General features: G+C 48.5%; 1 protein-coding gene across 2 annotated transcripts in view; it reads right to left on the bottom strand.

Annotated features, from left to right (window-relative positions):
- LOC142564564 (neuropeptide Y receptor type 2-like) overlaps positions 1-23,074 on the bottom strand; it is a 42,054-nt gene that overhangs the window by 3,907 nt on the left and 15,073 nt on the right. The window contains exons 1-2 of one of the 2 annotated variants that reach the window (XM_075675612.1): positions 12,230-12,626; positions 8,648-9,573 (exon numbers count right to left, since the gene is read on the bottom strand). In XM_075675612.1, coding sequence (XP_075531727.1) covers positions 8,648-9,483 — 836 coding nt within the window. In that variant the 5' untranslated portion in view covers positions 9,484-9,573; positions 12,230-12,626. Of the gene's footprint in view, positions 1-8,647; positions 9,574-12,229; positions 12,627-23,074 lie in introns of those variants that run through there. The other variant, XM_075675611.1, reaches the window with a different exon arrangement.

Raw genomic sequence — 23,074 nt, 5'->3', positions numbered from 1 at the left:
GGAACAGTGGTTGGCGGTTATGAGGGCGTGGGCGGGGCTTCACTGCAGACTTGAGTTGTATCCTGCTAAAGCTTGATCACGTGTCTTCCAACGTTGCGGCCGCGCGGGGACGGTTCCCATCAAGCCACCATCGCTCTTGGCTCACCTTCGCGCGCTTTTTCTCGCATCCGCAGAACACGGCATGCGGCCTGCTCATTCTTATCACACCCGAATCGCCGTGCTGTTCAAAGAGAACAGCACGGCGACGGCGAGAATTTGCCTGGAGTTGCCTTATAAAAAAGTAACGCAATAAGAAGTCGGAGGTGACGTGCTCGAGCTTGCGGCGAAGCCGCTAACCAACAGGTGCACTCGTGTGCTTAGGGGCTATTTAGAGGCTGCTAATAAAAAAAATGGAAAAATTACCAGCCCTGACAAGATTGCTGCAGTAGTGTACTGCTCATGCACAGGGTTCATGCAAATGTTTTATGAAATAATTTCTAAGCGCAGCGAACGTGCGGTTTTTGCAGAGTAGTTTCTATAGGATCGACTGAGGTTGCCGCTAATAATGTGAGCTTTCTTTTACTAGCGCCTTGTGGCGAAATTGGAGGCAGTCACATTTTAATGCAATCCCACTTTTTTTTTCAATCTTGAAAATCCCACCGAATTCCAGATATTCATAATCGAATTACAAAGGTCGGTCGAGGCAATACCGAAACAGAGCGCGTCCCGCAGCTTCGTCTGACGGGAATGCCCCTAAATTAGTGTAGCGCGATGTAGGAACGATATTTATTTATTTGGTACACAGTGCAGTCCGAAGACCAAGTATGTGTATCAGCGCTTGTCCGTGCATCCTTTCTGTATCGTCGTGTCGTTTCGCGGTGTCAATATAGTTTCCAGCATCGAATCCTGGTGAATCCCGACACGGTACACGTATGCCAGGCAAATCGTGCCGTATCAGGTATAGTTTCCGCGGCTGGCCGAGATGCCCAGCAGTGAGGTGACAGTGCGACCTGTTTCGGTATTGAAAGCAAAGCGTCGCCATGACAGTGGTAGCGCCAAGTAGAAATCAAGCAACTTTTGCACATGCAGCTTTATCTTTTCAACCGAAATAGTAATAAAGTGATGCAATTGTGTGTAGAAATAAAATGTGTTTTCCGCTATTTTCCTTTTTTCCATGTCCAATATCTTTTTTTATTCGCTTCATTCGTTGCTCCAGAAGGGGCGCTTTCGCTCTTATCGCTTCGGCCGGCAATGCGTTCGTCTGCTCCCGTCGCTTTCTATGCGTGTGCACGTTTTTTTTCTTGTGCTCTGCAGTTTTGCCCGCGAATGTTCCGACAATGTCGAGAAAAAAAACCTAGGAAAGGACCGAGGTGTGCTGCACAGCTGTGTGGTGTGGCAACTCGGGGAGCAACAAGGGCGAAATTTTTCCCTTCCCCCAGAGTACGAGAGGTAAGCACACTTTTTCTGCAGTCGTTAGGAAGAAACAAGAGCAATCCTTATCAAAACCGCTACAGGACGAAACGAAAGTTCTTCCGGGGTTGCTCTCTAGTGAATACCTTTTTGCTTAGGAGCGGCTCATTTTTCTGCGATGTTCTCAGAAACTGAAGGCTACTCGTTGACAGTTGCTCATGAGCCGATTGATTCTAGCTGACGCGCAGACGGAAATTTCGCGTCGATTTGTGTTGGAGGTTGCTCTTAATTTTTTCCACGAGTGGAAAACTTGCAATTTACGTTTTCCGAAGGTATTCGAATGCTTGCTGCACAAACTGGCAACGCTGGAGAGCATTCCAGTGACCAGCTTTTTGTCGTGACATTATCACCTTTAAATGTTCATGAACACTGCACAAACTAAAAAAAATATGTACCAGTCACCGTTTGCGTTTTGAATTACACGACGTACGAGTTACATGCGCGACAACCGGGGTGCGCTTCACTTTTTAACCTGTGCTCAGAAGGAGAGAATATTTTTTCTTCGCTTCTTATCCGCCGTGGTTAATGGTGTTGGGCTGCTAAGCACGAAACCGCGGGATCGAATCCCGGCCTCGGCGGCCGCATTTCGATGGGGGTAAAATGCGAAAACATCCATGTACTGGGATTTAGCTGCACGTTAAACAACCCCAGCTGGTTCAAATTTCCGGAGTCCCCCACTACGGCGTGCGTCATAATCAGATCGTAGTTTTAGCACGGAAAACCCCATAAATAATGTCTTCGCTTCGTATCGTACTCACCATTTTAGTTTCGCTTTTAGGTGTTCTTTAATCATGACTACGCGGTATTTTGCCCATTTATCACGTGCGAGATATGGCGAGATTACGCTAAATGGGGTGTCCTGGCGGGGCTAAAATGGGAGCAGGTGTATGTACGTACTACAACGGCTATCGCCTCTGGCCGGACCACTTCTCTAAAAGGGACTACGCTGACCTGGTCAAAACAAGACTTTTGCTCGGCTGTGTCGACTGTTGGAGTGGAAAAGCAGTCGGCAAACAGCCAGCAGTTGAGGTTGCCTGAGAGCAAAATCATACCGGAGAAAATATTCGCAACAAGATAAAGCGTGTGTATATACGTTTCAGCCAAAATCCCGAGACCACTCAGCACATCCTTGTGGAATGCAAAATGATTCACCAAGATTGCCCTGATTTCTGCACGATGGCTCCATCAACATCGACACAGCTCGCCTAGTTATCACCTTTACCTCCCTTGTCTCAGTGGCAGCGCGATGTCTTGAGGGCAATGACGCGCTAAATCTGCACCGTCATTGCGTCGTGCATCGTTTTAGCGGCCAAGCGAGCTTTCGAAAACTGCTTGCCTTCGACAGAGAAAAAAAGAAATAAAAAAAGGAACAACGTGAACAAGAAATTGCGAGTGGACTGGGCGCAAACGACATGCTTAGGGAGCAACCCCATCGATGACAATATCACAAATGGCTAGGTGCGGTAAGGTCGCCCTAACACACGCTCTTTTTCTGCGTCAGTTACGCTGCAAGGGACCGTTTAATTGCAAAATATTTGTTCAATAGCTCTTACAGAAGCACATTTAATAAATATTTCTTCGCTTGGCTAGACAATCACGAGGTCGAGCTTCAAACTACTCATTTGCTTTAGCCACCTAGGATAAATTATTGCAAAGTTAATTAGCCTTGCTTCGTTTATTACCCACAAAACTGCTCAACTTAGTCTTAGAGGTTATCAATCTGAACGCTCGACAAATAAAATGGCGTCACTAAGATTTACATTGGTCTGTATCTTGTGCCGTTATAGAATACTGCCGGAATAATCCTGTTGGACTTGGCGCAATTCAAGTTCATGAACTTCAAGTACATGTGCCCAACCGTGCACTTCTGTCTGTACAGTGGACTCTTCTACATGATAGGAAGAACCTGAGCACTACGGCACATCGCACAAGGTGTGCGAGAACATTGTGTGCGCTCCCGATTAGATTTCTGAGCGTTGGTGGCATCAGGCTTGGTTTCCTGGCATCATTAAGAATGAAAACAGCTGCCTGGCGGAAAAGCACTGGATAATTTTTTATTACTTTGCAACAGATGGAGCAGCGCAGACGTGTGCGTTAGAACGAAACTCACTGAAGCTTTAGGATGAGTGCTTTGTGGCATATGTTTTGGATATCTAATGTTAAGACCGGATCAAAAAAATTCCTCAATTTTTGATAATTAACGCTGACATACGTACAGTCACGTGACATGAGCTCCGACACAGTGGCCGTGACAGAACTGGTTCCTGGATTACAGGCTAATGTATAAATCAACAGTATAATTTTTTTCTTTTGTGGGTGGGATTTCTTTAGCTGAGTTCCCCCAATGCAAGCTTTTACCGACATGACGGTGGTTCGTATGGTGGGCCCTTGACATATGTCCAACTACCGAACAAAGGCTTATTACGAATATTTCATACTTCAGGAAGGCGTGTTACCCTCCTGCCTTTTACTCCGGTTCACAACCACGCAAAAAGACAAAAGTGCTGTGTGAAGAGCATCGTCAGTCGAAACCCACGAGCTACAGTAACTCAGCTCGCCTAATATCGCTATCATTTAGGGTTAGATAGGAAATGTGGATTTTAAATCGACGTATTACGAATCCGCAAACAGCTGCCCGCGACCAGCCCAGCTAGGTTTCTTTCAATTCTTACTTCGCCTTAGGAGAGATGAGGCAAGCAACCGAGAGAAGAAAGCGCAACATCATAGAGAAAAGAACAGAGAATGGAAGACGGAAAGGCAGGGAGGTTAACCATGGACGAGCCTGGTTGGCTATCCGGCACATGGGAAGGGGAAAAAAATGTAATGACAATTAAGCGGTAATGAGAGAGAAATTCGGTACGCACATTTCGTCGCACTTACACACACACACACACACGCATACACACACACACACACACACACACACACACACACACACACACACACACACACACACACACACGATATATATATATATATATATAGAAAGAGAGAGAGGGGGGAAAGAGAGATGGGAGCGTGAACGTGTGCGCTCACACACACACACACACACACACACACACACACACACACACACACACACACACACACACACACACACACACATATAAGTGTCTCACTTCAAGTGGTAGAGTACGAGAGATGGTAGCTTAGGAAAGCCTGTATGTACACACCCATCTTACATATATATATATATATATATATATATATGCGGTTTTTCCGCTTTGACACTCATAACGCTAACGCATCACTAGCCGTAAAGATAGATAAAGAAAAGTAATATAAGAAAAATAATAAAGAGGTGGCGAGTGTGAACACACTCCCAGAGGAAGGACCTCCAGCATCCACAAGCGTTCGTACACACGTTACGGTCACTTCCAGGAACTGCAGTTGGTCTTGCGTGGCCTTGTGCATACAATAGTGCTTCGGCCAAGTATGCAGGATGTTTTCCCTCCGAGAGCGGTCTGCCGTCGAAGCGGCTCAAGTAGCTCAAGGAGCACAGCATTGAGTGTAGAAGTGGCACAGAAAGTGCTCCACTGTCACGTCACCAAATTACACGCCGTGCCGCGATGTTATCTCAGTTGGACTTTATACAAAGCATCACGCCTACGGCAAAAATTAATGATGGCCCTAACGTTAAGAGGGAAGAAAGCGTTGTAGATTAGACAACGGGAGTAATCCATATTGTAGTTAAGATTACAAGGAATAAATGAGTTGAGCAGGTCGTGTAATGCGGAAGGCGGGTAACTGATGGCTTAATAGAGTGACCGAATAGGTGCAAAGGGAAGGTAAACGGAGTCAAGGACGGCAGATAATTAGGTAGTGTAATGAAATGAGAAAATTTGTAGGCATAGGATGGAAGTCAGCTGACACAAGCTAAATGTTAACTGGAAATTGATGGGAGAGTCGTTATATCCCTGCAGTGGACATAAAATAGGCTTACGACGACGAAGCTGGTGACGACCAACCAGCCCAGCATCGTCTGAGTCGGTTACCACCGTTTGTGATGTCGTCTGTGTCTGCCCCTTGTGTCCCCAATCATACTTAAGAGGAAGCTTTAGCTCGGGCCCAACTCCGATGCGGCCTATTCAAATACATGTAAAACGCGAAAACGCTTTTCTCAGGTAACCCTTGGACCAATTTTAACGAAATTTGTTGCATTCGAGCGAGAAAGTTGAATTCTAGCGACTGTTCAAGTGGGAATTTTGATTTAGGTCCTGAATTTTGTTAAAGAACCTTTAAAGAACTCGCAAGTTCGATAAATATAGACGTACGAAGTTTATAAATTAATAGCTCTGGATCAAGAAATATATCGCGATGCTGTAAGCGGCATCCATTAGATCATTCAAAACGGACAAATTCTATATGTCAATTTATATCTTACGTGAATTTGTGACGTTGTGTAGAAGGGTTCTGCAAAAACTGTATTTTCATATTACTTAACTTTTTGTAGATTCATGCGTAACATGTAAATTTTGTCCGCTTTAGATGTACTACTAATGCAATTCACAGAATTGTGATATTTTTCCTTGCTGAGCTACGGAGTTGTAAACTTGAGAGTGTGTTTCTCTGAAAATTTCCAACTTTCGCCAACCTTTAATAAAAGATTGACGACCTAAATAAAAAATTCGAAACCAACAGTCACTAGATTGTAAATCTGTATTTTAAGTTCAACGAACGTGGTAAAATTTGGTGCAGTGGTTGGCGAGAAAAATAAGTTCTCCTTTTACATGTATTTAGATAGGAGCACCCGAGCCAAAGCTTCCTCGTAAGCTGGCAACACCTCCCACAATCGTAAGCTATTGGCCTCGAGCTCCACCACTGGAAAAGCTGGCGCCACCGTCGGCGTGACGTGCTCGGAGGGATCACGTGGAACGGCCGCGTCGGCTGCTTCGGGAGCGCCGAAGCGAGCTGAATACGAGTTTAAATTCCCTCGTACGCTGCGGTCCTCATTTAGTGGCGAAATTTTCCCGCTTCGAGTGTCTCCTCTACAACGCTTGAAAGCACTACAATAGGTAGTGGCTGCCTTTGAAGGCGCGCAACATATATGGTAGGCTGCTGCTCGGTGCCGCAGGGCCGGACGCACGTAACGGAGGCCGGTGTCAGCCTTATTCACACGTAGCCGCAGGACAAGAAGCTGCGTGAAGCTTGGCTCGCGAAACATAAAACCGCCAAACAGACATCGGCTGCAACTCGGGTATGCAGCAAGCACAGACGCGAGGAACGTTTCTGCTACGGCGCCCGGTCTGCGATGTTCTGAAAACGCGCACTGAGACGCTCGCCCGAGTCCGCTGCCCGACTAATGTCATGACGGTTTGGTCTATGAACTTGTCGATGCTATAGATACTGGCAAGTTCAGTGGAGAGGAAAGGGAGCGGTAAGAAGCACATTTAAAAAAATCATGGCATATGGTCATGTTTGTGTTATGAATTAATGCACTGGATTACAAAAAAGGAGCAGCGGAAAATTGCAGGCTGAGAACACCGATAAACATACAGTGCGACGCAACTCGAGAAATAATATTGAAAGGTCAAAGAATTTAGAAGAAAAAAAAGATTGAATCGTCGCGACGGCACATCACAGTCCCCGTAGGCGTCGAAGTCTCTACAATGAAATTATTTTTTAACAGCTCTGATAGCGCCCACGCAACAATGGTTGCTTGCATACTGTCAAATGCTCATATTCTGCGACCTAAAGCTCATGGCACGATGCGAAAACGCGCGCGCGGAGAAAGCGAAACAGTGCGCGGAGAAGCATGCAGACGCGCAGTCGGTCACTGCGAATCTGAGCGAATGCTGCATTGAGGCTTCGTTCTATTACGCTCCATTTAGTTATACAAACACTATAAGAACATACTTCACATAGTTTGCTCTCTGCGTTTACCTACCTTTCACGCAAGAAGCCGGTTCGGGAGACTCCATCGCGGCGACCGCGAGCAGTGGCGTTCACTGTACGTATTCGGTAAAGAGATCGCGTCTGTAAACGATTGTGTGCTTTCAGTTTGCCCAAGATTATTATTTAGACAGCAAAAAACTCCTCTCGTTTCGAAAGTACTTACAGAAATGTCCGGGAGAGCTCGCGCGTGGTGTTTTCAGTGAGCGCTGACAGCAAAACCTATGAGGAGCGCGCCGCGTGATCCCTCATACGCCAGCGAGGCGCTTCCGATAGATGGCGACTCCGTAATACCCGTGTCACACGGGCGTTTGGAAGGCCTTCCAACCGATAGTCAGTTGACTGAAAGGTCAAGTTGGAGCTGCTACACGGGCGGTTCCGAAGGCCGCGGAGTCAATAGTCTATCGAGTCAACGGAGCACCTTACAACTCTATCGAAATCTCGATGGCCTTTGAGCAACGGAAACGGAAATAGCGCGAACATGCCCTCTCGTTCAGTGTGCTCGTATTCACGGCTAGAAAGAACAAATCAAACCAAAATGCTCTAAAATACGAGTGTTAATAACTGTTCAATGAAGTATTTTTGCCACTTGATTATGGGTTACAGACTGGATTCCAAGGGAAGGGAAGCGTAGCAGGGGGCGGCAGAAAGTTAGGTGGGCGGATGAAATTAAGACGTTTGTAGGGACAACATGGCCACAATTAGTACATGACCGGGGTAGTTGGAGAAGTATGGGAGAGGCCTTTGCCCTGCAGTGGGCGTAACTAGGCTGATGATGATGATGATGATGTGCGAACTGCACGTACTCTCGACAACAGCGAAGTGCAGCGACGCAAACGTTGCCGCAGTTTCGCTACTCAAGAACTTAAAAACTAAACATATATGTATGGCAATGTATGAACAATTTTTTTTAATGTATAAACAAACATAAAAGAAATTATAGTGCTTTTAAGTAGTTTTAATGTTGTTTAATCTTTCGTGACATGAAGACGAAAATAAAAATCCGCAGCGCCACACAATTTTGCGAGAAACACCTGAACCACTCAGCGGCCTTTAAAAAGTGCCGTGTAGCAGCGCGACAACTCCTTTGAGTCGATAGAGTTGTGGCATTCCGAAGGCAGTCGACTGGAAGGCCTTCCAAATGTGTGACACAGGTATAACTCCGTGCGACACAGGTATAACTCCTCGCCGCCAATACAGAAAAGCTAGCTTCGTAACTGGAGCCGCGCCGATGATGATGATGATGATGACCTCTGATGATGACCTCTGACCTTCCCATCCGTGAATCCGCGCGGGGCGCACTCACCGTGGGTCGTCGCTGCGCAGCGTCTCGAGCATGGTGTTCTGCTGCTGGTCGGGGTGGAGCATGCTCACGAACTGGCGCCGGAAGTTGTCGTTGAACCAGGCGTACAGCAGCGGGTCGTAGCACGTCGAGCTCATGGCGGCCGCGTGCGCCGCGAGGAACAGCACGTCGCCCATGGGCCAGCCCAGCGAGGCCGTGTGGAAGTCGGCCAGCAGGTTGCACGCGTTGAGCGGCAGCCAGGCGAGCGCGAACGCCAGCACCATGGCGAGCAACATCAGCTGCGTGCGGTGTGCACTGCGGCGGCGGCGACCGCGCAGGCGCTGTCCGATCCGCACGTAGCAGCCTCCCACCACGGCCAGCGGCAGCAGGAACTGGGCGGCGGTGGTCAGCGAGCCGAACAGCTGGCGCCCGCGCACCGAGGGCCACACCTCCTCGCAGTAGGCGGCGCGCTCGTGGCGCACCAGGCGGACGAACGCGGCGTAAGGCGACGTCAGCAGCGCGCTGGCCACCCACAGGGCGACGCACAGGATGCCGCACGATCCCGGCCGCAGCAGCCGCGGTCGCAGCGGGTGCACGACGGCGCGGAACCGGTGCACCGCGATCGCCGTCAGCGTCAGCGAAGAGACGTACACGCTGACTCCCTGCGCGAACGGCACCAGGTGGCAGAGGGCGGCGCCGAACGGCCACCGGCCCAGGAACAGGTAGAGCGGCGTGAAGGGCACCGCTAGCGCGCACAGCAAGATGTCCGAGAGCGCCAGGTTGGCCACCAGCAGGTTGGTGACGGTGCGCATGGTTTGGCGGCGCAGTACCGCGACGCACACCAGTCCGTTACCCGACATGCCCAGTACGAACACGGTCGCGTAGAGGAGGCCGAAGAGAGCGGCCGCCGCGCCGCTGCGACCGCCGGCATTGCTCGCCGTGCCGTTGATCTGCAACACAGTTGGGTACTGGGTGATTTCGACGAGTCGTATACGATCCCTCCTATCTGGCACACCGCGAGGCAAGTGGCCCGCGCCGTGCGCAGTTGCTTACGCACCGCGGATGACGTTGGTGCATATGGGCACTTTATATATAGCGACGCTATGCAACAAGAGGTCACGGGCAGTTCAGTGTTTAATAATCACTCCTCTATGAAGTGGTTATATAGTATCCATGGCGGTCAAGGCAAGAGAGACAACTTCCACTAAGCCTAACATCTGTATTTGACACACTCTAGGCCTTCTCGCTAAGCCTTGCTTAAACTATTCCAAACAAGGTTACAACGCTCATCTTTCGTGCTGCGCAAAAAAAAAAAACCCTAAAAGAACAGCATGGCTAGGCTACGGACCATCGGGAGTTACCGGTGGTTGAAATTCAAATCCTATTTATTTACCAGAAGTTGTTTGGATGGCTGCCTATATGGATAAAAGCTGTAATAAAACAGCTTAAGAGGGGCCAGGCAGCCGTTACGTGGCATGGACAGCACTGTATTCAAAGGAGACTAATACATTCAAGAGATTGAGGTGATCACTAAAGAAATGGCTTCATAAGGTTACAACCTTTGGATATAGAAAAAGAAGTGACGAAGGATAACGTGCAAAATGTGGGTAAACATTCGTAAGCGTATTCATCAACATATTTGTAGACAGAGCTTGCGAGATAACGCTTTGCCACGACGTCTATATACACAAGTTTAAAAAAAATTCACCGACGATTACGATACCCCTTAATGTGAAATCTTAGCGCAACTCTTTAAGGGTTTTCATTTCGCAATATCTGGCGCGGACAATCTGTCTCGTGCGGCACGTTGCAAACGGAGTGAAGTGCGGCGCCACTGCCTCGCTATTGGCGGCGAGGAGTTACGGAGTCGCCATCTATCGGAATCGCCTCGCTGGCGTAGTATGAGGGATCACGCGGCGCGCTCCTCATAGGTTTTGCTGTCAGCGCTCATTGAAAACACCACGCGCGAGCTCTCCCTGACATTTCTGTAAGTACTTTCGAAACGAGAGAAGTTTTTACTGTCTAAATAATAATCTTGGGCAAACTGAAAGCACAGAATCGTTTACAGACGCTATCTCTTTACCGAATACGTACAGTGAACGCCACTGCGCGCGGTCGCCGCGATGGAGTCTCCCGAACCGGCTTTTTGCGTGAAAGGTAGGTAAACGCTGAGAGCAAACTATGTGAAATATGTTCTTATAGTGTTTGTATAACTAAATGGAGCGCAATAAAATGAAGCCTCAATGCAGTGATCGCACAGATTCGCAGCGACCCACTGCACGTCTGCATGCTTGTCCGCGCAGTTTCACTTTCGCCACGTGCACGTTTTCGCACCGTGCCATGAGCTTTAGGCCGGAGAATATGAGAATTTGACAGTATACAAGCAACCATTGTTGCGTGGGCGCTATCAGAGCTGTTCAAAATAATTTCATTGTAGAGACTTCGACGCCTACGATGATGTGCCGTCGCGACGATTCAATCTTTTTTTTTTCTTCTAAATTCTTGGACGTTTCCATATTATTTCTTGAGTTGCGTCGCACTGTATGTTTACCGGTGTTCTCAGCGTGCGATTCTGGCTGCTTCTTTTTTGTAACCAGTGGATTAATTCATAACACGTACAAACCTAACCATATGCCATGCCTTTTTTATTGTGCGTCTTACCGCTCCCTTTCCATTCCAGTGAACTTGCCAGTATCTATAGCATCGACAAGTTCATAGACCAAACCGTCATGACATTAGTCGGGCAGCGGACTCGGGCGAGCGTCTCAGTGCGCGTTTTCCGAACATCGCAGACCCGGCGCCGTAGCAGAAATCTTCCTCGCGTATGTGCTTGCTGCATACCCGGGTTGTAGCCGATGACTGTTTGCCGGTTTTATGTTTCGCGAGCCAAGCTTCAGGCAGCTTCTTGTCCTGCGGCTACGTGTGAATAAGGCTGACACCGGGCTCCGTTGCGTACGTCCGGCACTGCGGCACCGAGCAGTAGCCTACCATGTTGCGCGCCTTCAAAGGCAGCCACTACCTATTCTAGTGCTTTCAAGCGTTATAAAGGAGACACTCGAAGCGGGAAAATCTCGCCACTAAATGAGGACCGCAGCGTACGAGGGAATTTAAACTGTCGTTTTCAGCTCGCTTCGGCGCTCTCGAAGCAGCCGACGCGGCCGATATGACCACGTGATCTCTAATAGCGCGTCACGCCGACGGTGGCGCCAGCTTTTCCAGTGGTGGAGCTCGAGGCCAATAATCGGGAGATCGCTAGAGGCAGAGCGTGCGTGACGCGTGGGCGCGATTCACAGCAGCCGTCGCAGACAGACCTCCGCTCACGCAGCGCTTTGGTTCCGTATATGGTATCAGTGGACGCGCTCGGCGCATCCGTTATCGATGGCATCATCTGTGAGTACACGACGCGCGCTACTCTGGCACAACCTCGTCGCGGTCGACGCGCGCTACTCTGGCACAACCTCGTCCCGACGGCATCACAGCCCCGGCGGCGGACAAACCTTACAGACTGCTGCAGCGAACGAGGATCGGCGGAGCAGGCAACATCCGAGTCACCAAGGTCTTCCAGGAACACGAAGACCCTAAGCCTGGCTGGCTTCCCGGACGTACGCTTCGCGAAGATGCGGCAGACCAGGTGGTGGAGCCTCCGACTTGTCGAGGTCTTGCAGGAACCAGAAGGCCCTAAACCTCTCCCGGCGGCACACTTGGTCCGGTCTTCCTCCTCGACCTCGTTCTGACGAGTGCACGCAGCAGGTTGCCGGAAGTAGCAGCCACCCGGTCGCTGCCATTCTACCACATAGACACCACAAGGCACCGCTCCACGCAGTTAACAGGAACGGAAAATCACATATGATGATGTTATCGCCGCTCGAACGGTGCCGCTTCCACTGCCGTTGGCAACTGACATCTAGCGCCCATGAGGTTCTCGTCGTAGCCGTCGTTGAACTCTTCTTCTTCGGAATAGCCGTCATTGTCGTCTTCGCCACCGCTGCGGCCGGCCGGCGCCGAGGAACCGCCGCCAGAGTACGAGACTTTGCTTGCCCACCTCGAACTGGGACAAGGGCGACTCGCCGCTCTTGTACTCGGCTTGGCTACCAAATGAGAGGTTCTTTCGAGCCGTTTTCTTCAACAGCTTGCCTTTGCGTGCCTTGGCGCCTCCCTTACCGTCAACGGTCCAGTCGTCGTCGCTCTCCGAGGTCTACGAGTTACTGGACGTGGCCGCACCGCCGGGTTTGGAGTCACGCGTGGTCTCCGTGCTTCGAAACTTGTTGCATTGATGCAGTACTGCATCGCCTTGATGCACTAACCGCGCCGGCAGGTCCCTTCACCAACGATGGCGCCGGGAGCTTCAGCAGCGCGTCGGAGACCGTTCCGCCCCCGTGTCCCATGCGAGACCCAATGACGGTGGCAGAGGAGGAGCCGGCGGAAACGCTCCTCGGCGAACGGCAGAGCTGCAGCTCGCATCATAGAGATGGTCACGCACCAGGCCAGGCAGGCGTCGCTGCTGGTCGTGGAACAGCGTGGTCCATCAGTCCACGCCAGCAAGTCCTATTCTTGGCCGGCCGTGCCCAAGAGCACCCAGCCGAGCCTCGAACCACCGTTCGCGCTCACGAGTTACTTTGTCCTCCACTTCCTCGACTGCTGGCTCCGATGCTGGAGTTCACATTCATACCATTCGCAGTGCCGTCTGCAAACGGACGCGTCCGGACAACTGAGGAATTTGCAAATGAGAAACAACTTCTTTCATTTATCTGACGCACCGTGACAGTAGCTGTATTGAAACAACATGCCACCAAGATGCACTAATATGGTGTTGCGTTAGTTGAAGGAGAGGATTGTGATACTACAGCACCGCGAATTGCTTTAAATAATGTATATTGTTAGGAATGGCCTGCAGAGGTGCCGACATGCAAAGTTTTCTCAGCCCGCTGCAGCTGCGAGCATGGCGAGCTTCCCCGAAGAGACTATGGAAGCCTTCAACGCCCGATGCGGTGGCTCGTTTCGTAGGGACCACGAGGTGCCGCGTCAACACCCCCTCGGCGCCGCTATGACTAAACGCGATCGGCGGACCAACTATATTTAGTGAAATCGCCATCGCCGCCCGGGTCTGTCGGGAGCGACGGAGTTCCCGAGGGAATGTATTTGGCGGCACCGTCCCACGCGCCTTTCAAGACGCAAGACAATGTAGAACCACGGCGGCGACGCTGCGGGGGTCAGCTCGGGTAATAAGAGGCGCCTCCTTTGGGCAAGACACAATTCTGCGAAGACCGTCTCACCTCGCTGAGGGCAGTGAAACCAGCGCGTACGTGTGTGTGTGAGCCCTCCTTCTCCAAAAAGGCGGGTCAACTACGATGACGTTGGAGGCTACGAATTGGCGGTGAACTGCCGTTTTCCATCACCTAAGGATCTAGGGAGGACGGAGTGTTTATAAGCAGCTGTTTGTCGGCTGCTAAGGTGGTGCTCAGTGAGTGTGCTCGTGAGCTGTGTGCTCGTGCTCGACAAGCGGTGTGCTTGGAGCTGTGTGCTGTATGCTTCGTCTTTCGTGCTCCCTTTGGGAGCCACGCTAGACTGTCGAATGTATCTCTTGTTCTAATGTAAATATCTGTAAATGAAACCCGGTACTACTAGTTCCTCCCAGGTTCCTCCCTACGACCTCTAACTCCGACAATATACGTTGATACGAGTTAAATAATTGGTTTTCCAAATGAAGAGAAATTCTTATGGAAGCTTCCTTAACGCGAGGCAACTTTTCCGAATGCCTGAAAATTATTGAGCGGATTGCTGTGATCGGCCGTTCGCCCCGCGACACCCCTCGGTCACGGCTCGCACGATTATGGTGAAAGGACCGACGGCCTCGTCAGGATGTTTCTAGACACGGATGAGTTAGGGCCAGCGCGGGAGTGCCATGTTCATGAAAGGTTTCAGCGATTAGCAATGATACGGCTGTCACCTGTCAGCAGCACAAACTGGCGTGTCCAAGCCAGAGCTGCGCTTAGTATAACCCGCTTAGTATGACCTGGCCCGCTCAGTATAACCCGCTTAGTATGATCCCCTTATTGAATCGTCAGCGTCGGCGAAAAGGGCGGCCTACCTCCGGATTGGTGGGACGTGATGTCATCGAACCCCTGGCACCGGATTGGAGGGAGTGACTAAACGAAAATCACACACGGCATAAAAGGAGCTACGGACGACGGGAGTGATCAGCGACTACCAATTCATCAACTTTTCTGTATTTCTTTGCATTTCTTCGCATTTCATCGCATTTTGTTGTACTTATGTAAATATATGCGTGTTTGTCCAACGTCCTTAATATCGGACCCTGCCTCACGTTCACCTCACTCCTCCACGAGAAAAGTGGACCCACGTCTTCGAACCCCGAGTCGCAACAGGATGAGTAGGCCCCGTGTTGGCTCAGGATCTGTTGCCTCTGCCTGACAACCGCTGCTCTGCTATGCAGTAAATCAGGCATTGGCCTCTGTCCGTCGTAGCCCCAGTAAATGTAGTTATTACTGAAACTTGAACTGAAATGAACATTCGCCAAATTCGAATAGTAAATTCTCGGATCGAATAAGAATCAAATATCAACTACTATTCGATTCGTATTCGAACTTTCGAACAATTGCTCGCCCCTATGTCAGGGTGATATAAACTCGCAGCACAGCGCATCGTCACTGCACTTCCGACAGGACTCGGGGAGACTTCACAGATCAGAAGCGAGAGGGTACCAACAGTCAGCAGAAGAGGGAGAGTGGGTGATCTTGCCGGCCATTTAATTTTCACTTCCCTTTCCTCCGACGGGCCGCTCCATCCTTGTGAGTGAGAAAACTTTATTTCGAATCAGAACGATTCGCGTCCGGCTAGTTAGTGGGCATGGGCACCCGTGGAGGTTATGGCCAAGAGTCCTTGTCTCCAGGCGGCTTCTTTGGCCCGCTGAACTGCCCATAGTTGGTCTTCCAGGTTCGAGTCGGTGGAGGTCTCGCGCTCATTATCGTGCATAAGTCTTTGGCATCCCCACAGCATGTGTTCTAGCGAGGTTATGGTGCCACACACTTTGAATCTATATGTTGTGTGTATTTCTGGATAAATAGCATGCATTAGTATCGGGCTCTTGTATTTGGTTTGTCGTTTGTCCCACTGGACAGCTTGCGATCTACTGAGCTGTGAATGAAGTGCATCTTTGCATCTTGTAATGGTTGATGACGTCCTTGAACCTGGTCCTTCTGTCTTCCCGTTCCCCCACTTCGGAGGGCCCTGTCCAAGGGTCTACATTCGTCGCAGCTCGGAAAGCGAGTCCTCGAGCTACGTTGTGTGCCGCCGCGTTAGGGTTGTCCTCTCCCGTTGAGTCAGGGTTGTGGGCTGGTATCCATAGGATTTGGACGCATCCATCCTTGTAGCCCGAATTTTTTTTTCTCCGCCGGGACACACGCTCTTTGACTGGTGCCCCGTGTGACTGTTAGCGCATCATCGTTAAAATATACAGCGTGGTTGATCGAGTCTTTCCCTTAGCCGTAGCATTATCATGGCTGTCTTTGTTGCACGAGTTGCACGGTCGCAAGTTATCTTACAGCGCTCTGTGCCACCCACGTTACATGTCACTTTTGGCACGCACGTCTCATGGTACCGGCCACAAATTTCAGTTGTCCCGCCCCGGTGCTCGTATTGTTGCATTATCTTCCTCGTTTTGTTCTTCCGCGTGTCGCATCAACGTTGAGCAGCCTTTCCTACCAAATCTACCAAATCGCTCCAATCACCTGTCTACAAACGTCCTTTAAGAATGTAAACTGACTGACATCGTGTGACTGTATTATAACCAATGTTGCCAACTTAGCGGTTCTCTGCGCTGGCTAGCGGGAAAATTAGTTCTCTTGCGGGAGGCGGGTTTTCTTGGCGGTTTTCTGTAACGTCGGACTTTTTTTTGGTACAAAAGTCTAAGTTTTTTTTACAATAACTCGTGCTGCACATGTTGCAAACATGCAGCTTATCCATGTATCCTTTGAACGTAAGAGGGAAGTATCATTATCCACAAACAGCGTGCTTCGCATTTCCTTCTACATAGCTCCTTGCTATCTCTGATCTATAGCTGCAGCACTTTCGGAAGTTCGTAGTAGTTTCGCTCTTCGACATTTTCGCGGACGTGCTTTAGAAGGTTTTTACTCGTGAAATGGCACTGGTGAAATACATAAAAAGAAATGCAGGAAGGAATGGTTGCAGCAGCCGCCACTTCGAGACTGGTTGACGGAAGATGCGGATGACAATTCGGATGAGATGAAAAGATACAGGATTATCTCGGACATAAACCCCTTCAGAGTTGGCTAATTTTGTTTTATCAATACTGGTGCTGCCGTGGTTCACCGCGGAAGTTTAGAATCTGTTTTCGGCCAGCTGGATGTAAAATTAATCTAAATTTGGAAACAATGGCCACTGCGATTACATGTACCATTTTTACTGTGCAGGCTGGTCGTTAGGTACAGGCTGCCCGATCACATGGTTCGCAAATCTGGCCCAATGGGGGTCTACGAAGTCAGAGATGGCACTGACCGTATAGACCCAACCACAGCAGCAAACAAGTACACACAAAGCACGCATGAACATACCAAGATGAAACAGAAGGCATATTTTTTCAGTAATGTTGATCACTACCCGGCTCTCCAGCTTGTTTTCTAGCCAGTGATTGTAGTTCACGAAAGCATCTTCTTTTTAGTTTCCTTTCACAGTATGTTTCCGTACTTCACAGTCGCACAAGAAAGCACTTATCGATATTGATATTTTATATATTTTGTTTCATCATGGAAGAAAATAGACAGACTTTACATGCAAATAGTTTTGTAAAACTGCGTTTAACGTAGAGGCAGTAAAACATATCGTGAACTTGATTGTGATTGTTGTCAGCATTTAGCGGGTTTTCAGCGGATTTTGGATGCTTACATCGCGAGTTTTATTTGGGTCTCAACTAGCGGGTTTATTTATTTGTAGTTCGTAACACGGATTATAACCCACCTCTCCCGTAACACCCCCTAGAGGGGTCTTTAAGAAAATAAAGTGATGTCTGCTTCCCCTCCTCGTAGTTTAACCCGGGTGCAGGAAGTCTTTCTCTGGATATTTCGAGCTATAGGGTGGCCCTTATCCCTTCATTAACTTGGGCTTATGTCCCAGCAAGCTGAAGAGCCCGTAAAAGTACCCAAAGTGATCCCAAAGTAGAAGTACCCAAAGTGCCCCTGCGTCTGCGACGGATGCTCGATTCGACTGCGGCTATGTCTAGGGACTCGGGCCACAAGATAGAAAGTGCTTAGAGGAGCCTGAATACGGACAGACGTGCATTACAGACGACGAACAGTATGGACGATAACACTATAGGGATGATACGCTCCACAGGTGCAGCTCCTTCACGAAGAAGGACCACACGCTCTTATTTGAGCATAGTATCTTGTGTGGCAAACCGTGGGTACAAACTGGTCAGGAGCCCCAGCGCGCAGCACGAAGTGTGGTGGCTGGGTGGCACTCACCACGCGGCAGTACTGGTGCTTGTCGGTACCGAGTAGTACGCGGCCAGAAAGGCGGCCACCATGACCAGCGCGAAGTAGAGGATCATGCAGAGCAACAGGTCGCAGTAGCCGGGCTCCAGGCAACCGTTGGGAATGGTCGAGGAGCCTCCCTGGCCTCCCATCGTTATCTTCCTCGTCTTCGGCCGACCGCTACAGTGACGGGCTACAAACCCTTTCGGTATTGTGTCGGGTGCACTTTTCAATCGATCCAGTGTGGTCAGTCCTCGCACGAGCTGTGCTTTGAGACGACAGCCGCAACAATGTGCTAGAGAACCGTAGGTGTTGACGTAGAGCCCTACAAGTTAGTGACGCGTACCCACCCTGGAGGATTGGCCGAGAACCGCGTAGTTCGAAATAAAAGTAAGAAATAAAGGATCGTAAAAAAATTCGAACAAAATTTGAGAATAGGTAGATTAGAATCAAGAGATAGATTGTAGATAATGATTTTGTGAAAATGAAGGATTAAATTGAAGAAAAAAAGACGCAAGTAATCGAATTCAGTTTGGTGGAAAGAAAACGAAACATTAAGGTCTGCATTTATAGTCTTAATTTCCAAGAAAATCCTGAACGACAGCGCAGACCTTGCCGTCACTGTGCCCAAGAGCCGAGGCCTCCAAGAATCGTAAAATTTGGAGCACCTAAGTGCAATCTAAGAAGACGGAACGATGTTTCTAACGTTCTTTTTCGGAACTGAGAAAATCTATGACAAGCAAAGAAAAAAAATGATCTAGTGTCTCATCTTCCATACAAAACGAACAATTAATTGAGGATCGTGTCTGCTTGCGGACTTGCTTAGTTGGCTGTTTCGCAGTGAAAGGGCGCAACGCACTCTGTCGGATCTATCATGAATCGGGCGGTGCGGTGGATGAAAAAGAACATAAGAACTTAAGGCAAATAGGTTGAAGTGAAAGTAGTAATTGGTACGTGAGAAATTACGAGTTAACTGATATGGATATGACGCCTATAGTTAGTAAATGTTATGGTTAATAAATATGTGAATGACAAGAATAAAATAGAAAGGGAATACCTTAACACGGAATCATTTGTTTCTCAGAGATAATACTAAAGATGGCATCCTGAAGTGAAAACCCCGTTCGGTAGCTCCAATATAAATGACCTCCGGAAGAGTCGAATTCAAGCCAAGCTTTCGCAAAGGTTTTTTCAAAAATATTTTCTTTTGAATATTAAAACAGGTCACATGGCTACCAATATGTTCTACATTCTCATTGCAGACATTCCACAAAGGTGACGTAACCAAAAAGGTTTAAACAAAAAAAATTTGTAATACCTCCTTGGGCCAGACTAAATCTGTGAACGTAAAAAAAGAAAAGGTGAGAGGGGCAACTGGGCAACGCAGACTCGTAAGCAATACTCCGGACTTTCTAGTACAGCGTCATCTATTGATGCAAGGAAAACTTAACTGCGGGAATTGTTGTATAGTTTCCCTCTGGCGATGGCTGATGTACCCGCTCTGAGACATTGGCTTCGGTTCGGATTGAATTAGAAAAAGGTGTTTAGTATGCTGACAGAGAAAACAAGAGGAATATCAAAAGAAGAAACCAAGGAATGAAGAACACCATAAAGTAATAAACATTTAGCCGAAAAATCATGTTGAAACAATGAGAAAGTCTTCAATTGCTCAGAAATCATTCCTGTGACAGTGTTTCAGAGAGGTGGCTCCGAGAAAAAGAATTTCAGGAATTGAGAAATTCACCACAAGTTGTCACTTGTAAAAAAGTTATCACTTAAGTATCCGTACTTGTTTTGAATACGAAAGCACGACAGCTTTGGTAAGTTATCAGCTTAAATTAAAACTCTACCTTAATCCACCTTGCTCTAATTATTACCATCCGTAATCCACTTTAATGCATCTTCATCCTAGTTAATCCACATTTCTCTTATTTGTACTAACCTTAATGCACCTTAATTCATCTTAATCCGCCTTAATCCCCATTAATCCCCTTGAATCTAGCTGATTCGCTAGCCTTTACCCTGGGATCTCCCAGTGTAAGCCGCAGCTGGTTCAGCAACAGGAACGTGACGTCATCAGTTGGTCACGTAGGTTTTGGTACCATCGGGTGCTAACGTCGGACGGACGCCAGATTTTTTTGCTTCACGGGGCATATAAGGCTTTCGCCTTAAAATTTACTTTCTATACGGGTGAAACGGCGACGCTGCTAGAAAGAGCGAACTTGCTGCCATTTATATGTGACACGCACCCACATGGGAGGGATGGCCAAGGTCCGCAGTGGGAACGAAATGCAGTGCTCTCCTTCCCGCTGGTCTAATGCTACATTACCAATAAAAAACACATACACAAAAAAAAAACAGAAACAGTTGAAAAGTGAGCATGGCAATCTTGACTAAACCACCAGAGAATTATTAAAAAAAGCAAATATGTGTAGTAATAATGAGGAAAAAGGTGTTCAACGGACTTGTTTGAACGGTAGTACACTTAACACACACACACACACACACACACACACACACACACACACACACACACACACACACACACACACACACACACACACACACACACACACACACGAGAGCTGGGTCTTACTCTTCCTCTACGTTCTATTAAGTGCGCTGCTGTTCAATCAAGAATGTCCAACCAACGAGCCCGCCAATATGTCCTGAGTGTTTATGTCAACCTCCCTGTCATGCACAGATTGACAGATGCACAGATTGACAGACTTGCTTCACAGGGATGACCCAGACAGCAGAAGACGAAATACCAATTGCAGAGAAGCTAAAAACAATGAGCGACAGGGGTGACTCTCATTACATCTCTCTGTCGGAAATATTTCTTCGGCAAACGAGGAGCAAACGGTTTAAACGATCCTACGTCATAGGTCGGCACGCTCACTCAAGAGTGTACTGACTCAAATTGTCGCTCCACACTCACTTTGCAGGTACGAGATGGCGCGGGTGCGAGTGGAGGCAAGAACGAATGAGGGTCAGTGCCATAGGATTTGAATCGACATGAGTGCAGACAGCAGTAATTGCCGGTCAACTAAAGTCAGTGAGGGTGATTTTGAGTAGACGTAGGTTTCGACGAGGGTGACTGGCGTCGAGGGTGAATAAACGTGATTGTTTTTGTGAGTGTGCCTGTGAATGACTACTATGAGCGAGAGCGCACACGGGCGTGAGCGTGAGTAGGTGCTGGTAATTGGGAATGGAAGTCACCATGAAGGTGAGTGGGTGTCGATGAGCACGAGATGGCCTGAGTGGAAACGCGAGTGACGTCGAGTGTGAATACACATGAGCGTGAGCGAGTACACGGCCTGTGAAAGTACTGGTGAGCGAGTACGAGGTGAGTGTTAGCTCAACCAGCCGACCTTACACTGTAAACGGAAATAACTCCCAGGTGGCAGTATATTGCCTGCCCTCTAGCGACCCCTTGGTTGGGAGTTCATTATGCTCCGTATGATCGGAATAGATCTTTTACTGCGTGCGAGCGGAATTCTTGCGTGTAACCACGGGAGTTGTTTTTCTGTCTGTCTTTCTTTATTTTTTTTTTACTTTGCACTGGACGGAGCTTTTTCGAGGTGCAACGGGGTTATAAAGAAAAAGGTACTGTGTTACTTTGCGTGAAGATTTTTATATGCAGAGGCTACTGTTCAAATTTTGAAATACACACACAAGACCGCGTCAAATTCAACGAAGCAAGTCAATGAAAGCACATAAATCATGACATAAACATTTGAGAACCGCCAATGCAGAACCCTCAAAGACAGACACACGAAGCAACGCTGCCGGTATATATAGCCCCAATACTGTGCACCTCAAACCGCCTACTGAGCAGCTGTGCTGTTTTCATAATTACCACTCACATGCTCACTCATACGAGATCTGCCTCACTGAAATTAACAGAATACCTTAATCAACACAAAAATGTTAATTCAAAATATTGAGGAAAAAGTTAATGGCGTAATGTTTCACAATTAGCATGCCATTCTGTGAGTGCTGGAGCGACTTCGCACACCGCCGGCGGTCGCGGCCAAAAAGTAGTGCGCTAGTTACAGTATAAGCAAGAAAAATGTAAGTCCGTGTGCTTCATGGCAAAATCAACTTTCTGCAAAATAGTGGTAGCGTAGCAAGAATTCATCAATTATGAGCATGACCCGCAGCAGCCGACGCAACACCGTAAAGTGCGCAGTCATACATTTTCTAGACCGCACTACCTGCTCAGATCCAAGCAATTTCTCTCAGTTGTAAAAAGGAGCTACATCGCTCATCTGTCGAGCGAATCCTCAAACGCGGAGCCGGCAAGCATGCTTCTAAATCAGTGTCTGGGATATAACATAATGTTAATGCAATATCGGAAGCAACGACGTGACCAAAACCGAAATGCGCGATAACAATACGATTCACATCGCTCAGTAAGAAGCTTTATTTACAGTACGCATACTTACGTCCTACCGTTTTTCTTGGGCGAGGACATCCGTACACAGATACATAAAACAGTAGCTTGAACTCCGGTCTTTCTCACTGGCCACACAGCACCTCAACGAACTTGGAGCAAGCCATTCATGTGCGACTAGCACGGACGTCGTCGATCGAACAGTGGCTGCTGTTGCCATTGCTACGCGGTCCTTTCAAACATTACACCGGCCGTTGTCAGCATGTACTCACAAGGACATACAAGTCGCATTTTACGTACTGAAGAACACAAGCCACGGTCACGCAGCACAAAAACACAGTCAGAACCTGAGCCGACATCACAAGTCAGTGAGCAGCTTCGAGGTATACCTAAGCCTTTCTACGCACTTGAGAACGTTGCTCTTGCATTCATCGTTGTCAGCAAAGTGATCACAGCTAACGCACTTGAAGCTGAGATACAGTGAGCTTCAGACACGCCTGTAACACTTTCTAGAAGGAAACACTGGAAACAAATTGACGAAAA

Source organism: Dermacentor variabilis, chromosome 11 (genome assembly GCF_050947875.1).
Source record: "Dermacentor variabilis isolate Ectoservices chromosome 11, ASM5094787v1, whole genome shotgun sequence".
Taxonomy (NCBI): domain Eukaryota; kingdom Metazoa; phylum Arthropoda; class Arachnida; order Ixodida; family Ixodidae; genus Dermacentor; species Dermacentor variabilis.
The sequence above is the reverse complement of the archived record's forward strand: the minus strand, read 5'-3'. Positions and strand labels throughout refer to the sequence as shown.